This window comes from Adelges cooleyi, unplaced genomic scaffold (assembly GCF_023614345.1).
Source record: "Adelges cooleyi isolate 19-005CV unplaced genomic scaffold, UGA_ACOO_1.1 ACOO_flye_CR_arks_rails_tigmint_CR_PRNA_9, whole genome shotgun sequence".
Lineage (NCBI taxonomy): Eukaryota > Metazoa > Arthropoda > Insecta > Hemiptera > Adelgidae > Adelges > Adelges cooleyi.
In genome coordinates, this window is record NW_026096579.1 from 14,732,728 (window position 1) to 14,753,945 (window position 21,218).

Below are 21,218 nucleotides of genomic sequence, written 5' to 3' on the forward strand. Positions count from 1 at the left end.
GTTATTACCTGTAGTATTTAACCTTGAGTGATACGTAAAAAAAAAAAAATTAAAACAACTGTGTAGAATTTTTTTTTGTATTATATCAATTTATTTTAAATAATATATTATAGAGATGACAGATTTAAAAAAAACGTTATAATAAGACATTTGATTAAAAATATTAATCATGATTGAAAAATTTAATCATGGGCAATAGTTGAATCAATCATGATTGAAAAAATGAATCATGACTAATAGTTAAATTAGTTAGGGGCGACCGAAATGTGTCTAAATATTACAATGGATGTCTGTAGGTGATAACATATTATCAGCTTTCAAGTTTTATATATTTCTTTTTGTTTTTATAGGTAGTTATAACTTATATTTACAGCTGCAACAGAATCAACGCCGGAGCAAACGGCAGACAGCAGCAGCTGCGGCCAGCAATAGCCACTGGCCGCCGCCGCCTCGTTCTCGGTGTTTACGGTTTATTTTTTTTCTCAGGACGACCCGTCGCAAGGTCAACAGGATGTTTATTTTTAGAACTGCCCGCCCCTCACCTTCTCCTACCCGCCCCTCTCGCCGCTGAGCGTTGCTGTCTCTCCATAACGGATTCCCAAACGATATTATATAGATATAGATTATTACTTATTATTCTTATATAGCTGAGAACAACACACAATATGTTAGACGCAGGACAGACGGGCAGAGAAGGTAGTTAAGGCCGCCGCGCATAAGGACTACGTCAGTCTCTCTAGGCGGTGGACCACCGCAGCAGCTGGCCAGTGCATAATACTATTTATATGTACATGCCGTCGTTCACGTAGGCCACCGGCCGTCGTGGTCTGGGCGCAGTCCGCGAATCGCAAAACGGTCTTAATAATATTTTATTTACCGACGCGGTGGCGTATTTACAGGGGGGCGCGATCAGGGTGGTTGGATATCATCCCTTGGAGTCCTAGTTTTTATAAATAGCTATATAAAGGGGTGAGTGGAGGAAACATGTTAACTGATTTTTTTTTTTTTGTAAAATAGCTGTTTTTAGTTTGAATAGTTAGGAAAATTATTTGACAGAATGAAATTGTTGGTATATAAATATGTTACACAATTTAGCAATATTTTAAAATATTAAAAAAGTTCCAAGCATTTGAATATAATATAATATCGACTAAACTATTGCCTCCTGAACAGTTATAAAACTCAACACCTTTATCTACTCGCCCCTTCATATTATTATAATTAATAATCTATGTGTTGAATAGAAGACTCTTCTTGTTATCGTAGAAGTCATGCATGAAATGTTAAAAAAAAGAACATTTCATTATAATATTAGGTTAGTTATATTAGTATATAATAAAAGAATAGCGACTTAAATTTTATGAATTTTTTTTTCAACACGTTTCATCCTTTCTTTTTCGGGGTTCCCAAACTTGTAAAAATGGGTACAAAATATTATATTTTGTCCAAATGAAACTTGAATAACCAACAAATTCTGCCGCTTACACCCGACTTTAACAGTAAAATAGTTGTAATATTTTATGTATCAGTTTGGAATTTATAGCCACTATCACCCCCTCTCCCCACCTCCATAACAATCTCCAAGCCAATGTATCCTACTGTTTACTTTTGGTTAATTTTGAAGAGATGTAAAATGTATGTATTTTTTTATACTCTGATTATACTCTGTTCCATGAGAGATTTACAAAAGAAAAAAAAAAGCAAGCACAATGTGGAAAATACTAGGAGAGATGAATACTTAGTAGCTTTATAATGTTGTAAAACGACATTAACAAAAAATGTTTTCAAAAAGAAAAACTACACATAGTAGCTATTTTCACAATAAATAGAATAAGAATTACGAGTACAATACAGTGTAAAAAAAAAATATTATATAATAAAAAAAAGCTAATGTATAATCATGAGGTATTACATTTTATGCGACTAATTTAATATATTTTATTCCCAATCGTTTATAAATGTGCAACTTATATTGTATAATAAATTAAAGTTCACAGTTCTAACCGCCATGAAGCTGAGAAAAAGAAAAGGAGATGCCGATTAATTTTGCGGTTTAGCCGTTTTAATTTTGAGCCAAATGCAAGCAATAATTTTGTACCACCGACTTATGTAATTATATAAAAACAATTATTAAGCGTATGCTGTAACCGTAGGAATCTTATTGCCGTGGATAAGAATGCAAGGGGGCAGTTCTCGGGTAATGGTTTCGATCCAACACATGTGAATTTTATTAAACTCTCTAATTGGTTTCGGTATTGACCTGTAAATCCGGTAAATTTACCCATAAACCATACACTCCTGCGAGCAAACGTATTAAATAGTTATGGTAGTGAAATAGATTTGTACTTACAAAATTATCAACGACGACCCCGTTGAATGTACTTCGATTAAATCTCTTAAAAATAACGTCTTGCTCGCGTTGTCTTTACTCATCTTGAGTTCGTTCGGATGGGTTTCTAGACAAAAATGAATTATCCGAGCAATTAAATAGCGAATCAAATCAATATTTTCTCAATTTATTTCAATTTTTAAAAACGATTTGATTATCTCAATGGGAATTGTATATTTTATTCATGAATGTTTCGGTTGTCTTGAACGGTGGCTACCGTTGAGGACAATTTGTAATTCTTATTTAAATCTTAAGATACTAACAGCCGGTTTCACCAACTATTATTAAATACACTCTTAACATAATGTTGGTTAACAATTCATTTAAATTTATCATCTGATTAAATTAAGTAAGTTTCAACATAACATTATTCTTAAATTCTATTTGTTAAATTAACAAAATGTTTATTAGGTTACCAAAGCGGTTACCTTGATTCCAACGTTCTTATTGGTTACCACAAAATGTGATAAGTGATAATATTATAATTTTATATTTAAATCTCAATTAGTAATGATTAATTCGATCAATGGCATTTTACATGCCAATTTTTCTTTTTAACAAGCTGATTTCGGCTGGTTAACTCAACAATCGTTTTAACAACGTGTTAAGGCTAACAAATCTCTATGAAACCCGATTTTAACTAACTTATTGTTAAATATAATTAACAATAAGTAAAATTCTTAACAAATGTTGGTGAAATCGGCTGTGAATATAATATTATGTAGTTGTTGTAAAAGTCGAATAAACTACCTTGTCGCATAATATTCTTTATTTTATTATCGAAAACCGTACAACTACCGTATAATAGGCAATTAATTATAGATAAATAATAAACGGATACCTAGTTAATTTAGGTCAAATTTCGTTGTTGTGTTGTTAGATCAGTACTCCCACAAAATACACATCAATCACCATCGAAACTGACTATCAGTATATCATAGCTATATAGTTTATTGTAAAACAGGTACTTAATATTTATTCAGATGGCATCACTAGCATAATAATATATTATATAGCTGGTAAATTAGTTACACAAACGATTTAAATTATTGAATCTTCTCGTCTCTAGTAGAGTTGTATGGGCTGCATTTATATATATATATATATTGCATTTGCTTTTGTGCATGTATACAATATAACTTATTACCAATTATTTTTGTCCGTTTGGCCGTGGTCTTTATTCTCTACAATATATTATTGTGTTACACCGTTACATACAGATCACTCGATATATGTCAAGGGTTTGCAAGTGTAAGGTACGTACGTATATTGTACATACAAATACACAAAAAAAACCGACATCTAGCGAAAACGGTCTCGTTATTGTTGTAAAAAGCTTAAGAAAGGTACCTTTCATTTGCCTTGTTAAAGAATTGAAATACGCCATCGTCAAAGGACTGGCGTTGCTTGCCACAATTATGTCCACACAATCGAAATTCACCCGGAACATGGTCATCAATTTTTTTAATCTGTAAAGAAAGTAAAATAAAATGCCAAATAATAGGTACCTGACAAACTGACAAATTAAATAATACAATCATCTTATCAGTTATCACATATCTTAAAAACCAATGATAACGTTGGAATCGAGGTAACCGCTTTGGTAACCCAACTAACGGTATCTTAACTTGACAAACAGAATTTAACAAAAATAATATTATGGTGAAACTTATTTCATTTAACAGATGTAAAATTTAAATGAATTGTTAACTAACATTGTGTTAAGAGTAACAATATTTGGTGAAAACGGCTGTTAATATCCATAATAAATAATAATTGTTAAAACTCAATAATATAGTTGTTGTTTTGTTTATTTTGTGAGTATATTGCGACTTATAGCTATCCTTCCACAGCTGCTTACAATAAAAAATTACTACAAAAAACCGCTATTATATATTATGCACATGACATGTATGTTGTTCGGTTCATTACATAGGTTTAATTGGTGTATGAGATACTTAACCCTTAATAGTGGGTTTAGGCGTGATCAGGTAAATTATTCACGAATATCAGTGACAGGAATAAAAAGGTCCAAGTTATCCATTGTTGTTTACTCTTTAACAATAAATTGTATATTAATATTATGTAATTTTATTATAGTATAATATTACATTTCAGAATTGAATATTTTAGTCCTGAAATAAATATAATATGCTTGTCGAAATAGGTTAACAAATAATGTAGGAAAATAAGCGATATGTTTAACTGTATTAGTATGCATATAATATAGGCTCTATTTGTTATTCAAAATGTTTCTATTGGAAATTATAGACTTAACACTTGAACAAACACATAGTTTTATACACATAAATATGTGTTACCTAATATTATTACATTGTGTACTTTACACTCTGGCGTACGATAGATGTTTAAAAAAAAAACTAAATTGTCTCTGTTTAGATGTCGCATATAAATAGTGTTGTGTAAATGGTGGTAGGTATTTGTATTATTATCGTGATTAAATTATGATGACTGATTCACCGCGGTTTAGAAATGTGTGCTACTGTGTAACACCTATTCAAGGTTAAAATGTAATAATATGTAATATTTAAACAATTTACAATATTTTTAACATATTTAGTAATACGTTAGGGAATTTCAATCAATAATACAGCTGTCAACCGATCTATAAGGTCGTACAAAATATATATATATATATGATTTTAATTTGTTAAGTACTTGTTCTTTTCTGTAGACAATCGGTCCATTGCACTCGCCACTCCAAAAATCCGAAACGTACAGTTTTTCCAAAAAGTGCTTGACATTAACACATATGCAATGGTCAACGACAAACCTGTAAATACAGCTATTAGCTAATCATTTCTCTTCTATAGTGTAATACACACAACTAAAAAATATATCATGGAAAATACAATATAATATTATTATTGCAGCTAAAACCAATCCGGGAGCAAGATGGTCAACATTTCATAGGGCGCTTGTTCCTTAAGGTTAAGGGGTAGGGGATAATCAGAGAGTTGAAAAAATAGGCATTTAAAAGTATTTTGTTTATTCTGTGCTATAATGTTGATGACATAGTATTATTTGTTTGGCGTATCATGCTACTAGGTATAGAAACTTACTTATTTTCTAATTTGTCAAACGGGGAAACCTGTATTTATAATATGTACAGCAGCCGAAGTTATAAATCAAAGACTAATAAAACAATATATATATATATACTGCTAAGTTTTTCCACTATACTTAATGAAAATTCTACTTGAATTTTAAATAAAAAATATTAAGCCTGGAAAAAGTTATCTGACCACTTTTAAAAAATATAGTGCCTTGCTGTGACCATTTTCTAAGTGGTTTATTTGAAATCAATTAAAGGAAAAAAACAAATAATTTTTTTAGTGATTTGTCTAAATCGCTGAATGAATCGAAGAAGCTTTTTGTTCTTAAAAAAAATTAAGTAATATCTGAAAGTTTTGTATAACATTCATTTGGGAATTGATAAATTTGCCTTTGTACATGCCTTTGTCGTCGAACAGCCACCAGACGTCAACAGTGCCGCCCGTTCGTTTGCGGGTAAACAATAACCGATTAATGGAAACGTTCACAGAAGACTCTGCAGGTTTTATCTTAGATGGTAAAATCTCAAGCAAACGTTGGGTTTTGCAGTGGAAAAATTCATTTGACAGTGGACCATCAGAGCGGATGATCAGAGTGGACATTTCGTTCATGCTCGCCTCGCTGTAAAACCGGTACGATAAATTTACAATTATTATTTTATTGTGAAAACGGCAATTCAAGTAGTTTTTACTATTGTAGAATTCAATTATTTGTACAACTTAAATAACGTTATGGCGAAGAAAGATTTGATGTTAACCGTATGCTTAAAAAAATAATTTAAAAGCCAAAAAACGTTTTTTTTTAGAACCAACCGAAAACTAGAATTCTAAGTATCCCATATAAACCTGATTGAAATTATCAAGATGTGACATTCGTTTAGCAGGTAAACTATCAGAAAAATGGTGCTTACCGAAAACGACGGAGACCTACACCTACTAAATGTTAAGAATTAATTCATGTTATTGTATAAAAAAAAAATATTCTTATAATTAATACAAATTAAAATATTTGAATAATTTTAAATTTTTTTACAATTTTCTAATGTCTGCTAAAAATTAGAAAAACAGTTGTTTTTTCAACAACAAAAATTGTTGGATTATCCTATCGGATATAATATGTGGTTTGTAAGCACCTATAAGTTTTAAGGTTTCAAAAAAATCTACAAATTATAATACCTACATGGCAAACAGATTACAAAACCCTGAACTTAAACCTTTGATAGATTAGATAATATGGTGTGCTGTAATTAAATTATTATCAACTACAGATAATACCTATAAATGGGCAACTGCCATTAAATAGATTCGATTTAAATATCATATTATTTTTGCCACTTGGCACTTTGTATTTCAGGAATATATTATGTGTATAATTAGTTTTGCTTACTTTTTAAATATTTTTAATTTGCATCACCTCACTTATGGTCTTAAACAATCGCGACCTTAGCTTTATGCAGTTTATATAATATATATATATATAATATAAAAAAAAAACATGTGTACTTGAATATGTTCAAATAGGAACGGAGTTCTTCTTCAGAGCAGCTAGACCAATCCGATTTGTAGCCGACCAATATGATGTTGGGCCTAAGTTGACCGTGACCGCACATGTAGATCATGCGAACGGCTGCATCTACACTTACACTGTCCATCACGTTGAACAGACAACTCAATCTGGACTTTTTCAGCCAACCAATCCCTTCGTCTAGCAGTGACTGTCTTTGGTCGTGGGTCAGCTTGTCCTAAGTGCGTTAAAATAGCATTAAGGTTAGCATCCATGTCACATGTCAACACATTAAGTACTACATTGTGGACAAAAGTTGTCTAAAATCTTGTAAAATTGGTCGTATGTCTTGTTGTCAACGAAAACATCTAATATCACACCTAGAAAATTCTTAAGACTCTCCTTTTATGGATGTCAATAACGATGTACAGATAGAACTTGATTGGGCAAATAGTGGCGGATCACTAATTAGAGACATTATAATGTGTGAATGGACAGTAGAGAATAGCGGTGTACTTGAGTTGAATTAAGTTAAGGGAAACCTAACCTCACCTATTTATCGAGACAAATGTTTACTATATTAAGCTAAGTAAGAAGACTAAAGTATTCAATGTGTGAAATTAGTTGAGAAAGTATAGGTCGACCTGATTTACAATAAGTACTAAAAGGTTTAATGCTCTTAAAATAAATAGGTTAATACTCATTTAACTATAATTAAAACTTGAAAACTATTAAAGGGGGGGGGGGGGTTTGAGTATTACTATTTGTTTTGTTTAAAAGTAGTATTTTATTAAAATATACAGAATTTGTTTATTACAGATAGTAAAAATAATATTGTTAGATACCTAACAAGAGATTACATTTGCTTAGAAGCATACTTTTAACGAATTAAGACCAACCAGTAGTGTATTTTCAACATTTTACCGATGGAGGGGCTTTAAAGTGTTAGGAAAACGGATAGTAGTATACAAAAAAAAAATATTATCAAAATAATACTTGTAGTTGTTTTTTACCTATTTTGTTGGGTCGGATTTTAGAATTATTGGTATGACGAATCATATTAATATCAATTTTCATCGTTTATAATATTTATAGTTAGGAGCCCTCTTGAAAGTTATGGTGAATGAAGGGTAAATAAATAAGATTAAAGGAGAGCAGATTATAATTATTAGTCACAATTCGTTACAAAAGAAATAACGCATTATTTTTATAATTTTGAACGTATATTAATTATTATTAACATACACGACACATCAATAAATTAGTAGTATAAAACTTGTCACGTAATGTACCTTTAATAATTACTACAATGTATGACTAATGACTATGTATTGTATTTATCTTCTGTGTATTTGGGAAGTTTGCACTAGTTTTTTTTTATCATCGTACATAAAGAGTCAATACTGTACTTTATTATTATCTTTATGGGTTTCACATTCTATATAGGGGCGATTCACTATAACACTGATTACTTTCTATCTATATTTTTTGTTTTTATAGTTGTGTCTTGTGAGGTATAACCCAGTTCAATCCATTATTAACTACAATTCCGCCTCACGATACACTAGACATTAGTTTTCCAACGAAAAACGATCAAAGGCAGACATCGATCATCGTTTTCATAGTCAAAATGGTTTTATTTTTTTTCCCCTACAACCGTTTAACTCGTTAAGTATTATACTTTATTTGTCGTTGTATTGCAGATAAAATAAAACCAAATATTCCACTCTAAAAAATTCTAATATTGTCAACAGACCTTAATAATCTCAGGTCAGTGTGACCGAAAAATGAAAAAAAATAATCGTTCTGGTCAAAGAAATGTTATCAAGCAAATGTGTTTGTTATCACCATCAACATACGTTATCAACTACTTGTTATCAGTAATGTAGAATTAACCAATCAAAAATCGTTATTTGAAAATCTATTGTTTCACAACGGAGTGCACTGTCTGGATTTATTTAATCTACTGTGGCTAAGTTTGAGACATAATATAATTTTGATGAATAATTAATATTATGGTTTTAACTTTAAACTGACCTTTTCAACGTTGACGCATATTAATAAACCGGTTTCTTTTGTAATCAGATGACCCAAAGACACCAGGGCTTTCCTCGAGTCGGGCATCCCGGAAAGTACTATCACGTTGGGCAAGTAGTTTTTCACGTGGTACTTTATGGCGTATACGTTTTGCACGTTCTTCAATATGGTTTTGTATCGCTGTATCTTCATCGACGAGCCCCAATTTATATCTATTAAATGACGGTATGTGCACAAATATAATATGTTGTGATGATTACAAGATATGTTTTGTTTTAGTGATTATGTTATGACTTGGTGTGAGTTTTCAGACTTACCGTTTTTTCTCCGGGCGGCCATTGTGTGCAAAGCCCAAATAGCACAAAAAACCGTTACCGACATTGCCATGTCGATGGATATCATTACTCCGAAGCAAATTACGGATCCGGCAAGACTCAACCATTTGTTAAAGAACTATACAAACGACAGGTTTTTATATTTTTAAATGTATTATTGATAAAAATCGATTTGACCGTCGCACTACCTTGTAAGTAGGTCTCCACCCCAAATGGTTATAGTGTGCCACGTGGAACGTACAGAGATTTAGCATCGCATAACTGCATAAATATATGGTCGAAATAAACGAAGCGATCGCGTTGAGTTCGCCTGAAATCCGACAATCGTTATTAACAACTGTTTTTTAACGTTATAAAAGGTACAGACACAGCAAGGAAAAACCGTCATTGTAAAATCAGGTGTTCCTTGGCTTTAGTGGTTCGCCCCGAAGGGATCCCCTACGACCGCGGACCGACTAGTAGCACTGGGTGCTAATTGCGGGCCGGGGAAGGTGTGTCTCAAAAAGAAGTGACCTGTTAGAAGGCCACTTATCGGGGGCTCTACGTCACTTTAGTCGCCTTTTACGACAGGTGATTGTAAAATCAATAATCTTCTCAGCTTTATATCGAAACCAAAAACGATGCAGCACCAGCAGCAGCTTACACAAAATAGATTGAGTAATATTTTGTCGATGCAGCTTGTATCGGTGATAAGAACTTTATGACGCCGTGTGGCGTCATGGTTAGGCAATTCAATTAGCGTGTAAGCCTAATATAATAGTATGTCATTAATAACGTTCAGGAGTTGTATGGTATTACACGCTTAGGCCTTTGATAGAATGTCCCAGGAGATTGGATCGCACAACTTTTGAGTGTTCTTCAATAATATTATGTATAGCGAATGGCAAATGCAAATAGCGCACCAGTCAGCGGTTACATAAACCGTTATTCGATTCGATTATTTCTGTTTAATATTTATACATAATAATATTACATACGAGTGTTTTAAAGTAGCTACGGCAAATATTTGTTTTTTTTCCAATGCATTCATGCTTAAATTAGGAAATCGTTAGACATTCATAGGTGAACGCGGGGCAACTTAGTCAGAGATAATTTTATAAATATAAGTACATCTTTGGAATATGCTATGAAAATGCGTTACATGATTTTCGATAAGAAATTAGTGATAACATAATATCAGTGTTTTTAAATTTTAGTTATCCAACGACTTTTTTTGTCAAAACTCCTACATTGTTTCAAGGCAAGAATTATTAACGAATACCTTTCCAACATATTTATACACTTATGTAGTTTAGTTTTGTCTAATATTAGTAATAATTGATAGAGAATTCAATTGTATTGGTTCAATTGACAATTATTTAAGTCTACGAGGGACGTTATGGGACTTGTTATGTAAGGCATAACAGGTCTGTCCCATTTTGCCCCATATAAATTTGATTTATTAAAATTGTCTTAAGAGGACGCCACACCGGGCATTTCTAAGGAGTAAAGTATAGGCAAGTTTTCGAAAAATCTTAATTTGGAGTTTGAACTATAATGTATTATTAATACAGTATTGAGGATACTTTGTCGATTGCCATTTTTTTTTTTGTCAGACTATCACAGTCATTTCTATAGGATAAAATACAATTTTTTTGCCATCAAAACTGCTTTGCGCGGATTAATTTTTCTCAGGCTTCATACATAGTTAAGGAAAGAAAATCATACATATTATTTATGACAAAATTATCCGTGTTCCATCATCCGTATTTTTTTGATATACCTAATACAACCAACGCTATATCATTTTTAAAAAAGTCAAAAAAGTCCTTTCTTAATTAATTAATTATTCATGTACTGGTTGAAATATTAAAAAAAGGGCGATGGTAGAACACAGACAATGTTGTTGTCTGTATTATGTAAAAATTTGGTTTCTTAGTTTTACTTATAGCCTTTGTAAAATTAATCCGCGCAAGGCGGGTTTTTTGAAGAAAATGACGGGTGTGTGACGTCCTCTTAACGTGGCTTATGAATATAGGCTATCCGAAATTATTGGTATAGACGACATAGGTATATTATATTGTGTATAGTATGTTTTCACTGATTATTGAACCGATATTGTTACCGTTTACCGTGGCATTGTTACCTATTACAAAGAATGTAGATGACACCGCTATGGCGAACAGATGAGCGCGGTACGGTTCGTTGGCCGGTCCGTAGCCTTTGGCCAGGTATTTCAGTAGAGGATAAACTTGGTCTTGTCCCATTCTTTGCAAAATCTTAGGAACGGCTATCAACGCGGTCAGGGCAGTGCTGATGGTCGCTCCGAAAGTGCCAAAGTATATGAAAATCGGCCACACGGATATCGACTGCATCAACTGAAACCAATGACAATCAAAGTGTTTAAGTTTTTAATTTTGTATAGGCAATATTTAAGTAGCCAAAAAAAAAAAAAAATCTCTTTTCAGAATCGAAACCGGACCAACCTAAGTAGTCGAAATTTTGTTAGACTTTTTGGTAAAAAAAAAAAAAAAAAAAAAACAAACAGACCGCCCTTGACAAATTTCGTTTCTTATGGGGCCTCTACACTAGTATTTATTAAGGCGCATTGTATAGGCAATTTTTCATTAAAACTAAACGTTAAGCTAAAATTTGTGAGCATGTATTCACACAGGAAAGAGGCATCTGTTTTGATGTTCAACTTATTTGTCAACTTTTATAAAGCATGCAGGCTCTATTTTTGTATAAAAAAATATGTTTCTACTTGGAACAGAACGTTATTAAAAATAATCCAATTTAAATTTTGAAATTACATTTGGATTTTTATTTGGCACGATTTTAAAATTAGTTTCGGTTAATTAATAGTTTCTATTTGGAAAATAGCAATTTTTTTAAAAATGTTTTAAACGATTTTTACATTAACGTTGAAAACGAAAATTACAAAATATGTACTTCAATATTTTCAGATTACATTTCAACAATTTATACAAATCAATTATCTAGTTGTTGAACCGTATAATTTCCAGGTAAGCGAGATTAATAAGTATTGAAGTTTTTACTTGGTCGTCGTGGTACAGCCCGTATTGGCATGTTCTATACGAGCAGTTTGAATAAGATCCGTCTATGAGCTCAGTGAAGTTGCCACTCGCCTCTCTTAATTGAGCTCCTCCGGATACAAACACCAGTGCAATGTAAGATGTTATGGTAATAGCGATCGACAGAAGAGTGCCTTTCGGTATGGATGCACTGGGATCCTGTACAATGTATTATAATACATTCAATTGGGTTGTTAATTGTAAAAGTGGTGTAGCTGCAAATGTTTAAAATTTATATCATATTTTTGAAATTTTATGTCTTTACTTTGGCACACAACCGGAAAAATCAATAATATTATTATGTGGGAATGAATGTAAGTGAAAATAAGTATTCAGTGCAAAGGTGGTAGGCATGCTGGTTGACATAAACTCGTTATCTTAATATCTTAGATGGAAATATGAGAGGGTTCGATGCAGAACAAAACCCTTTTGAGGAAAACTAAGTTAAGTTAGGTTAGTTAAGGTAACAGTTTAGGTGAAAAATTATTTGTTGATTGACGCGTTAGGTAAGAAATTTGTTTTACCAAAATTACCACATAATTGCATTTATATAATTTAAAAGAAAAATTGTATATTTTTTTTGTAACAATATTGGTGATTTGCAATATTTTATGCTATAACAATTTTTAACCCAACGAAAGATGATAAATAATTAACTTTTGCCAGTTATCTTTGGAAATGCTGATATCATATAAATATAATTACAGACTAAAGTAGTCCGTGGTGTTTGCGTGATGAATTATTTTGATTTTTTTTATTAATTCCAGTAATTTTATGATGAAAGTAACGGTTTGTGGAAATGTGAAAAAGGAACAAAATTTAAAATTTAAAATGGCTTGCAAATTTAGTTTTTGAAAAAAAAACTTGTAAATGATAATTTCCAACGGTGGAGTTGTGGAACAGAAACATGCAGAGATTTTCTTAAACACATATGATGAAATTTGATTATAATGTAAAACAGAAAGTATGTTAGATCATTATAATGATCGTGATAAGATCAAGTACTTAAATAGAAAAATATATGAGTAATATAATAATACACTTGAAATTATAGCCAATTGACGATTATTTTAATTTTAACACTATACACGATTGCTATTATCAGTTATGTTGTAGGAACGATAAAATATTTATATTATAAACTAAGCCAAATGGCAAAACGATGGAACATATGAGTGGGTGAAAAGTTAAAACCATTGTGGTGTAAGTAACATTAATCATAATTATAGAAAAACGAGTTTTTTTTTAGGCTTTATTGGGCAAATATTATGGCTCGACAATGACATAAATGTCACTTAAACAATGAACCTTAGTCACCAGAGTACTATACAGTAAGGTAAATATCTTGTTAACAAAATATATCTTGACCTGTACAAATACAGGAACTGGTAAAACTTATTGTTGAGTGTAAAGAATAAAAATTAACAAATAAAAAAAAATTTTCTATACAGCGCAGTTAGCCCTCAAAACGAATGATAAAGTGCCATTAATTATAGGAACAAGACGAGAATTAAGAATAAGTGAGGGTTTAGAGTTAGAGAAGCCATGTAAGGCTAGGAAAGAGGAGATACTTTTAAAAAGTATCCCTTCCTTTAGAAAGGAAAAACAAGGTTTATAACAATTTCTGTAATTTTTTTTGTATTACAAGCTTATATTGTGCTGCCATCTGGTGGTAGAGTTACGGTTTAATTTACTTTGCCTTTCGATAAATTGACTTGTTAAGATATGCTTATAGTGCTTAACTTTTACGAAAACGTGGCTTACACCACTATAGCCTCTAACCCCTTCATAACTAAAAATTATTAACACTGCGGATACAACATATTTAACAAACTTATCAAACTGTGTCAAGCTTGCGAGTGAAAAGAACATGTATCTTAACTTTAATAATCAATGGCTACCCGGATGGTGTTAAGAAACGCAATTAGTTTTCTCCGGTTGTCTGTTAAGAAAAAATATTCAGTTGCTCTTGAAATGCAGGTTAAATTCTAGGTCAAAAACCATGTAAACTAATAAATAACTAATATATTTTAAAACAGATAGCTCACTCGGCATGTAAACAAAAACTATGACTGAGAATGAAATCAGCGTGACAGTGATTCAAGCATAAAATTGTATAATAATATAGTCATCTATCACAGATATATATAATAAACTAGATTGCTAACTAGTGATAAGAATTGAAGTAGAAGTCGGCCATTTGTGTGTGTATTAAATAACATATATATATATATAATCTGTGATTCTGTGTTATCAACTTAACTTGTAATTGTTATAAACAGTGATTACAGTTATAAACATGTGATAAGGTTCAAATTCCCACAAAGTTGGCGGAAAATGGTAACTTCAATTATCTCTATTGGTACACTTAGCAATCTAGTTAGTTATATGTATATCTGTGTTTATCGTTTAAATCTTATGATTGATGAGGAGTTTGTACAATAATATTATGCAGAATATGTGCACAATAACGTCTTATCTACTAATCCATGCGGCTACATTGATCTCCTCGCGACTGATTACGGAGTAGTTTTTTTTAAACATTTCTATTGTTTTCATATTATTGTCTGTGCTCTAAAAAAAACCTTGAGATCGCCTGAAATGTTGGCGCCAGCTTGAATGCCAGTGACCGAGGGAAAGAAAACGGCGAACACGGAGAAAAACGATTGCTGGTGTCTGTAATCGGGATGCCAATTTTCTATAAACGTGGCATCTGAAAGACACAAACACACACACTGGTTTCAGACAACAAATATTGGTGGATAATATCATGTTTTAATTCACTTTTAAGCCCGGTGAAACCGGATGCTCTAGCTTGGTCGTCGGACGGTCCCATAGCTGAACCTACGATAACGTCGAAAATGCCCATCACGATAACAACAAGAAGTACGTTTTGCACCTGAAACACAATAGACATTGTCAAGTCAATTTTGCATTTTAACCGGATGACACATTTACTAACTTCGGCTTCACGGTCCATTCCGATTGCACAAGTAATGCCCATGAGTATGATTAACACGACGCCGATGATTTTGTATCCGTGTTCAGTGTCCATTATATTATGCAAATCGTACCACTGGAGTAGCAGTTTCAACGACATGCAAAATCCAATAGTGTTCATTGCCGCCGAAATGGTGTTGGCTAGTGCCAAAAGAACACCGATCGAAGATCCAAATTCGGGTCCTATCGATCTGGAAATGATAAAGTAAAGGCCCCCTGCGAGGGAACGTCGTCTATAGTTAATAATTTATGCTTATTGTATGCGGTCGCTTTCTGTATTGTAATTAATATTTAATCGAAAAATGTACATTTATTAGTACTAAACATACATACATACATATATTGATTAGTTTAACTGGAAGAGGTCTACCACCTGTTTTTAAGTCATGCGCTGGTTAAATTATAAATTACAACAAAATGTTACTGCGTAAAGTAATAGCACCAAAATCAGCTGAAAGCAATTTTTGAAACAAACAATTTCTTCAGGTGGCCGATTTTGCAACCAACCGAGATTTATCCAACACAGTCTGATCTAGTTATAATCTTTATTTGATTTTTAATAATAGTTTTTACATGTCGTATTGTAATGGTACAGTGTGGCCACACGTTTGCAACACGTCTTTTGGCTGATTTTTGGAAATTAGACAATATATTATTATGCCTACCTCCTTTAATGCGGCCATTGGTGCTGATTGCAGACAGCGAGGTGGTAGTAATGAGAATTATGACCGTCGATATCAAAATGATTATTATCGAGTCACGTATCCCAGCTTGTCCTACGATCCAAGGAAGTCTAAGAAAGAGCATGACGCCCCATATACTCAACAGACAAGGGATCAACACGCCTTTGATCCATCCGAGTTTCACACCGTGACCGACGTCCAGTTTTTCTTCTTCTTCCCTCACCAATCTGTCATACGATTGAATCTAAACACCACACAGCAGTACCAGCAGTGTTATCAGATCCGTCCACAAGACCCTCAGTGTTAGGACGGGTTCGACACATAAGTAGTGATAATATAAAGAGATGAACTAACATATTATTATTATACTAGCTTGTATGCGTTAGTGCAGTAAACAGAAGGACTAAAACCAGTATGGCCCCGCAAAAGAAAAGATAATCTTCATTGTTGAGCAGTTGGTACTCTATTGGATAAAATAGGCTTTTACCTCGTTTCTTAAAATATTATTAGATTTTTTTCTAACTAGGGAGACCGACTTTGGCTTTTAGTTTGCATCATATCAAAACAACTACTATAGCCACCCCCTGGTTCGACATCAAAAAGTCTATTATAGAGCAATCAATTTCTTAATTATTTTCTAATATGTCTTATTATTATTACATTAACTCGATTACATGCAACCAAGGCAAAATATTTACACCTTAATATTACCTTAACATTATGGAACAGTATCGAAGGCGTTGTCGTCAGATAAGAGTTTTATAAGAAAAATACCTAAAGATTGAAGCTCTCTGTAAGTTTGACAAAATGTTTTCCTAAATATGGGTTAATACAAGTTTTTTGTCCTCTTAACCAAGTTTCTACACATAGATATAAAATATAAATATTTAATAAGTTCGGGTAAAACAATTTGGTTTCGCTGATTTTATAAAACCAGTTTTTTTGTTCAAACTTTTGTTTCTAAAACTTAAAAAAAACGTGTAAAAGTTATTATAACTGTTAAAATAAAACTTTTTGGACAAGATTTGAATAACTATTTTTTAACTTATTAATTTTAAAACGTAATTAAAAAAAATATATATACTTTGTTTAAATATGCAACTGTTTTTTAATTTAATCGCTCATGTCTAACTCTAATTATTAAGGTTTAATTTTGTGGACACAATAACATGTATTTCCAGTAGAATAATACTGTAAATGTTTCTTCAATAAATTATTACCTAGATAAAAAATACAATTATAAGTTTTAATTTGAAAATTCTAATTTTAATTACACCGCTTAAAGTCAACAAAATAATCTCAAATAATGATCAGAGTTGTGCGTGATACGAGGTAAAACGTTATCTAAATAATCATCTAGGTAATAATATATTATTCAATGAAAAGTTATTGAAATCATTTTTTATTGAAACAATTATTTTTTTGAATAATTTTCAATTCGAACGACAAACCCTTGGAATCATTTTAAACATATTATTATTTAAACAGTTTGCAAGTGCTTTTTTTTCTAAGTAATTATATTTTTAAGCATAATTTCGTACAAACATAATATTATAATTGTCTCAGATTTAATTTTTTACTGATTATAATCACAGTATCTTTTGGTACCTGATTAATCCACTGAGTGTCATGGTATTTTATGAATTCCATTTCGCCTTGTCCATCCATGCTCGCGTGCTGACCTTTCGGACACGACTGCACTAGGATATAATTACACGTTATACTGCCATTTCACACACACACATCATCATCATCATCATCATCATATAGGCTATTCAGCGAACGGCATAACTCCAAAAAAAAACAACTACCGTTTTTAATATCTGAATATCAACGTTTCATTGCAGCACATAATATTTTAAACATATTTAACTAACTACTAAGTGATATTGCTAAAAAATTTGGCAACTTCTACCCCTAGTCACAGAATATTAAGTGATCCACAACAACGATAATTTATTTGTGACACGAGCACACAGCTTTTTGGCTGAGAGTCTATCTAAAATTAGTTTACTGTATCGTTTTACCAAATTCAAGTTTCATCCGATGTAAGACACTCATTATCTCAGAAAATATGAATATTTTGAAAATAATTGTACTTGTAGGCGACACATTTTACAATATATTTCAATAGGCTTAACAATTTTAGCCTTCATCCCTCATGCGTGAAAAAGTTGTATGGACTATGTTTATTCAAATTGTGATGTACGTTTTTAATTCCATAAATGCGTAGACAAAAAATGTTGAAAAAAAACGTTAGCGTTTGATTTTTTATCAATCTGTTCGTTTACTAAGACATTGTAAAGATTTGAATATAAGATCAATATCCGATAAGTTTTTACAACAGTAGCACGACAATTTCCCATTAAAAAAAATAATATTGACCACTTGCTTTTGAAATCTAATATCTTTGCAAAGTCATAGCAAACGAACGGATTGATAAAAACTAAAAATTCAAACTTTAACATTTTTCAAACTTTTTGCCTACTTATCAATGTAGTTAAAAACTTATGTTCCCATTTAATAAAAACGAGATCCATAATTGTTTTACGTATAAGAAGGGATGAAGGTAAACATTTTCAGCGGGTTGAAAAATATATTAAAATATGTACCTACAAGTTCTCTTCTTCTTGGAATTCCTCTCCTAACGGAGGTTGGAAATCATCATATTAATCTGGATTGTCTCTTGGGCCGCTTTGAATATTTGGTTGCTGTTTTAATCAAACCATTGCCTCAGATTGTGCATCCATGATGATTTTTACTAGGAATAATTAATAATGTGGTGGGTCTTCCGTCTCCTTCCACATCGCAGTGATGCAACCATACCGCTGTACTCAGCTCTGCTTGCATTTCTTCAAGACTAAGCCGTTCCAATGTCATTCATTTTGCGCCTTAGCTTGATACTGATGCAGCTGCTACCCTGCATCAGGTTCTTTTTGTCGCCTCTTACGACAGGAGGAACATTCCGTGGTCCTATTCTTGCCCGGGAACCACACGGGAATCCCGTATACCTACAAGTTATACAAGTAAATTATTATCAAAATATTTATATTTTCTGAGAAAATTAGTGTCTTACATCAGATGTATCACCCTGTATTGTAACGTTGTTTGTGTAAGCAAAACTTATTTTTACTAACACCGATAAAAAGTATAAAGATTATTTTTAGCATTTTCTCTATTAAAATTGAATCTTACAAATTTCATTTTATACTTTATAGTTTTTATACAGTTCTTGTTTACTTTTTTTTTTTTTTTTTAATGAACACTCTTCGCGGGCCCGCATAAGAATATAAATATTTTATAAGTTTTATTGAAAAAGATAGGAAACTAGTATTTACGTGTAACATCTATAATAATACAAATAATATAAATAAGAAGTGAAAAAAGTAATATCTGTGTTTATGAGGTTTTTGAGTAGTTGAGTGTTTTGCTTTTTAGTCTGTCAAATATTTATTTACTATCTTCTTCTAATTATTCTATTGTTACTCTAATATTATTGTGATATATTATTTCCACGTACCTTGTCGTGGTCCAGCGACGTTCTTGAAGTGGTAGTCCTTCGTTGACTAAGTTAATTTATTGCTTGAATTTCAAAAGAACCGAGTTCACTTACTATGTCTACTATATTATTCGACATTAAATGTAGGTATATACCACGTGTATTAAATTGAAGATAGACTCAGTTTATATAATTTACTTTGATCAGACAAACGTTGGTTTTAACTACCTACCTTGGTTATAACAGGTAAGGCTACTGCCTGGATATAAGAAATGGTCATCCGACCGAACGCAATCCCAATTGCCAAAAATCCATGAAGGGACAACCGAAGACCGAATACTTAGAAGTAAGTGAAAAGTGAAATCGAGTGATGTGAAGTGAAGTGTGTTTGTTGCGGTCGGACGACCGTCTTTTCATAAGCTCTTTTCACAAGTTTTAGAGGGGGACAACAATTGAAATTATTTTTTACTGTGTTCCCGTACATTTTATATGGGGAAAAAACGGTTTTCTTAAAAATACGTAGACGGGCCCTTTTTCCAGTATGCGTTTCAAATATACATAAATATAACTTGAGTTTCTTTAGGTGTGTGTTTAAACGCTTGAGCTGGACCCGCAGTAGTGATCGCACTAATAAAGTGTTTATTCTGTATCTATTTAGCAAAAAATATCAGTAATTAAGAACAATTTTTTACACTACAAGTTAAAAAGAGCATAATATTGATTATGACACGGGTTTACAGGAATTATTTTAGCTGAAAGTGATAAAAATTACAATCAAACAAAAACGTTTCGATACCAGTCTGTGGATATGATTAAAATAAAAAAAATCAATAAAAGCGTTAAAAATAAATGAATTTAAGCATTTAAGTAAAAACTATAATCAGAGTTCGGCATTTATTATTCGAATAACGAATAATAAATAATTTATTCGAATAATCTCTTTATTCGACCAAACGTAAGATGATCTATATTGATAAATAACGCCCAACTCTGACTATATAATATGCTTAAAATTGTATTTTTAACGTTTAGGGTCGTTACCCTTTATCTATAGTTATTTGTTGTCATTGATGCAGTGTTGTGGTTAAAAGTATAATTGTTTGTTTTGTTTTCCTGTAAACTTTGGTGTTACGGAGCTACGCCCTTTGCTAACTAAGTAGGCGGCTGACGATAAACATCATAATTCTATATTATGATATTATAATATTATTATGGAATTATTGTGTGTAATATAGTACTAGTACTGCCTCATGCGATCTTTAGTTATCATTTATATGAACAATAGTACATTTTTCAAAAACCCTCTCTGGGGGCTGATAAAGATTATTTTATTACTACACATGAACACATACTTTTTCATAGGAAAATGTAATAATCATGAAACGTATGTAATATACTTTTTTTTTAACATCAGCCGGAAGCAATTATAGTTATATTATTAATGAGCTGCGGAGTGGATAATGTTTCGGCGAAACTCGTTAAAAAAAAAATTAATTATGAACTTACTTTTTTTAGCTGACAGTATTCAACGAGGCAGTGCCACGAAACTCTCTGGTCCATTAAATATCATTTTACTCTATTATGAGTATGGCAGGGCGGTGAAATCGTTTGTAATTATCGTTA

The 21,218-nt window shown here is 31.8% G+C and overlaps 1 protein-coding gene across 3 annotated transcripts; it reads right to left on the reverse strand.

The window, feature by feature from the left end:
• Positions 1-1,856: 1,856 nt before the first annotated feature.
• On the reverse strand, positions 1,857-20,382 carry LOC126847241 (bumetanide-sensitive sodium-(potassium)-chloride cotransporter-like). 3 transcript variants are annotated; one of them, XM_050587410.1, is made up of 17 exons: positions 19,617-20,382; positions 17,705-17,796; positions 16,079-16,340; positions 15,376-15,629; positions 15,198-15,312; positions 14,999-15,126; positions 12,378-12,572; positions 11,465-11,696; positions 9,528-9,649; positions 9,322-9,457; positions 9,005-9,216; positions 6,967-7,205; positions 5,868-6,085; positions 5,069-5,183; positions 3,740-3,858; positions 2,351-2,456; positions 1,857-2,260 (listed from the first exon to the last, which is right to left on the reverse strand). In XM_050587410.1, the coding sequence occupies exons 2-17, from the start codon at positions 17,762-17,764 to the stop codon at positions 2,131-2,133; spliced, it is 2,643 nt and encodes an 880-aa protein (XP_050443367.1). In that variant the 5' UTR covers positions 17,765-17,796; positions 19,617-20,382; the 3' UTR covers positions 1,857-2,130. The 3 variants fall into 3 exon arrangements, 2 of the variants coding, with proteins under 2 accessions (XP_050443367.1, XP_050443366.1); XM_050587409.1 differs by lacking the exon at positions 19,617-20,382 and adding an exon at positions 18,709-19,286 and having other exon boundaries at positions 17,705-17,919; XR_007687004.1 differs by lacking the exons at positions 3,740-3,858; positions 19,617-20,382 and having other exon boundaries at positions 2,142-2,260; positions 17,705-19,286.
• Between the last annotated feature and the right edge of the window lie 836 nt (positions 20,383-21,218).

Coding starts and splice junctions, on each gene's coding strand:
- LOC126847241 (XM_050587410.1), bottom strand. CDS start 17,764: ATGGATGGACAAGGCGAAATGGAATTCATAAAATACCATGACACTCAG. Junction 15,630..16,078: donor CAATGGCCGCATTAAAGGAG/GTAGGCATAATA, acceptor GTTCCCTCGCAG/GGGGCCTTTACTTTATCATT. Junction 9,650..11,464: donor ATCTACATTCTTTGTAATAG/GTAACAATGCCA, acceptor GTCGGATTTCAG/GCGAACTCAACGCGATCGCT.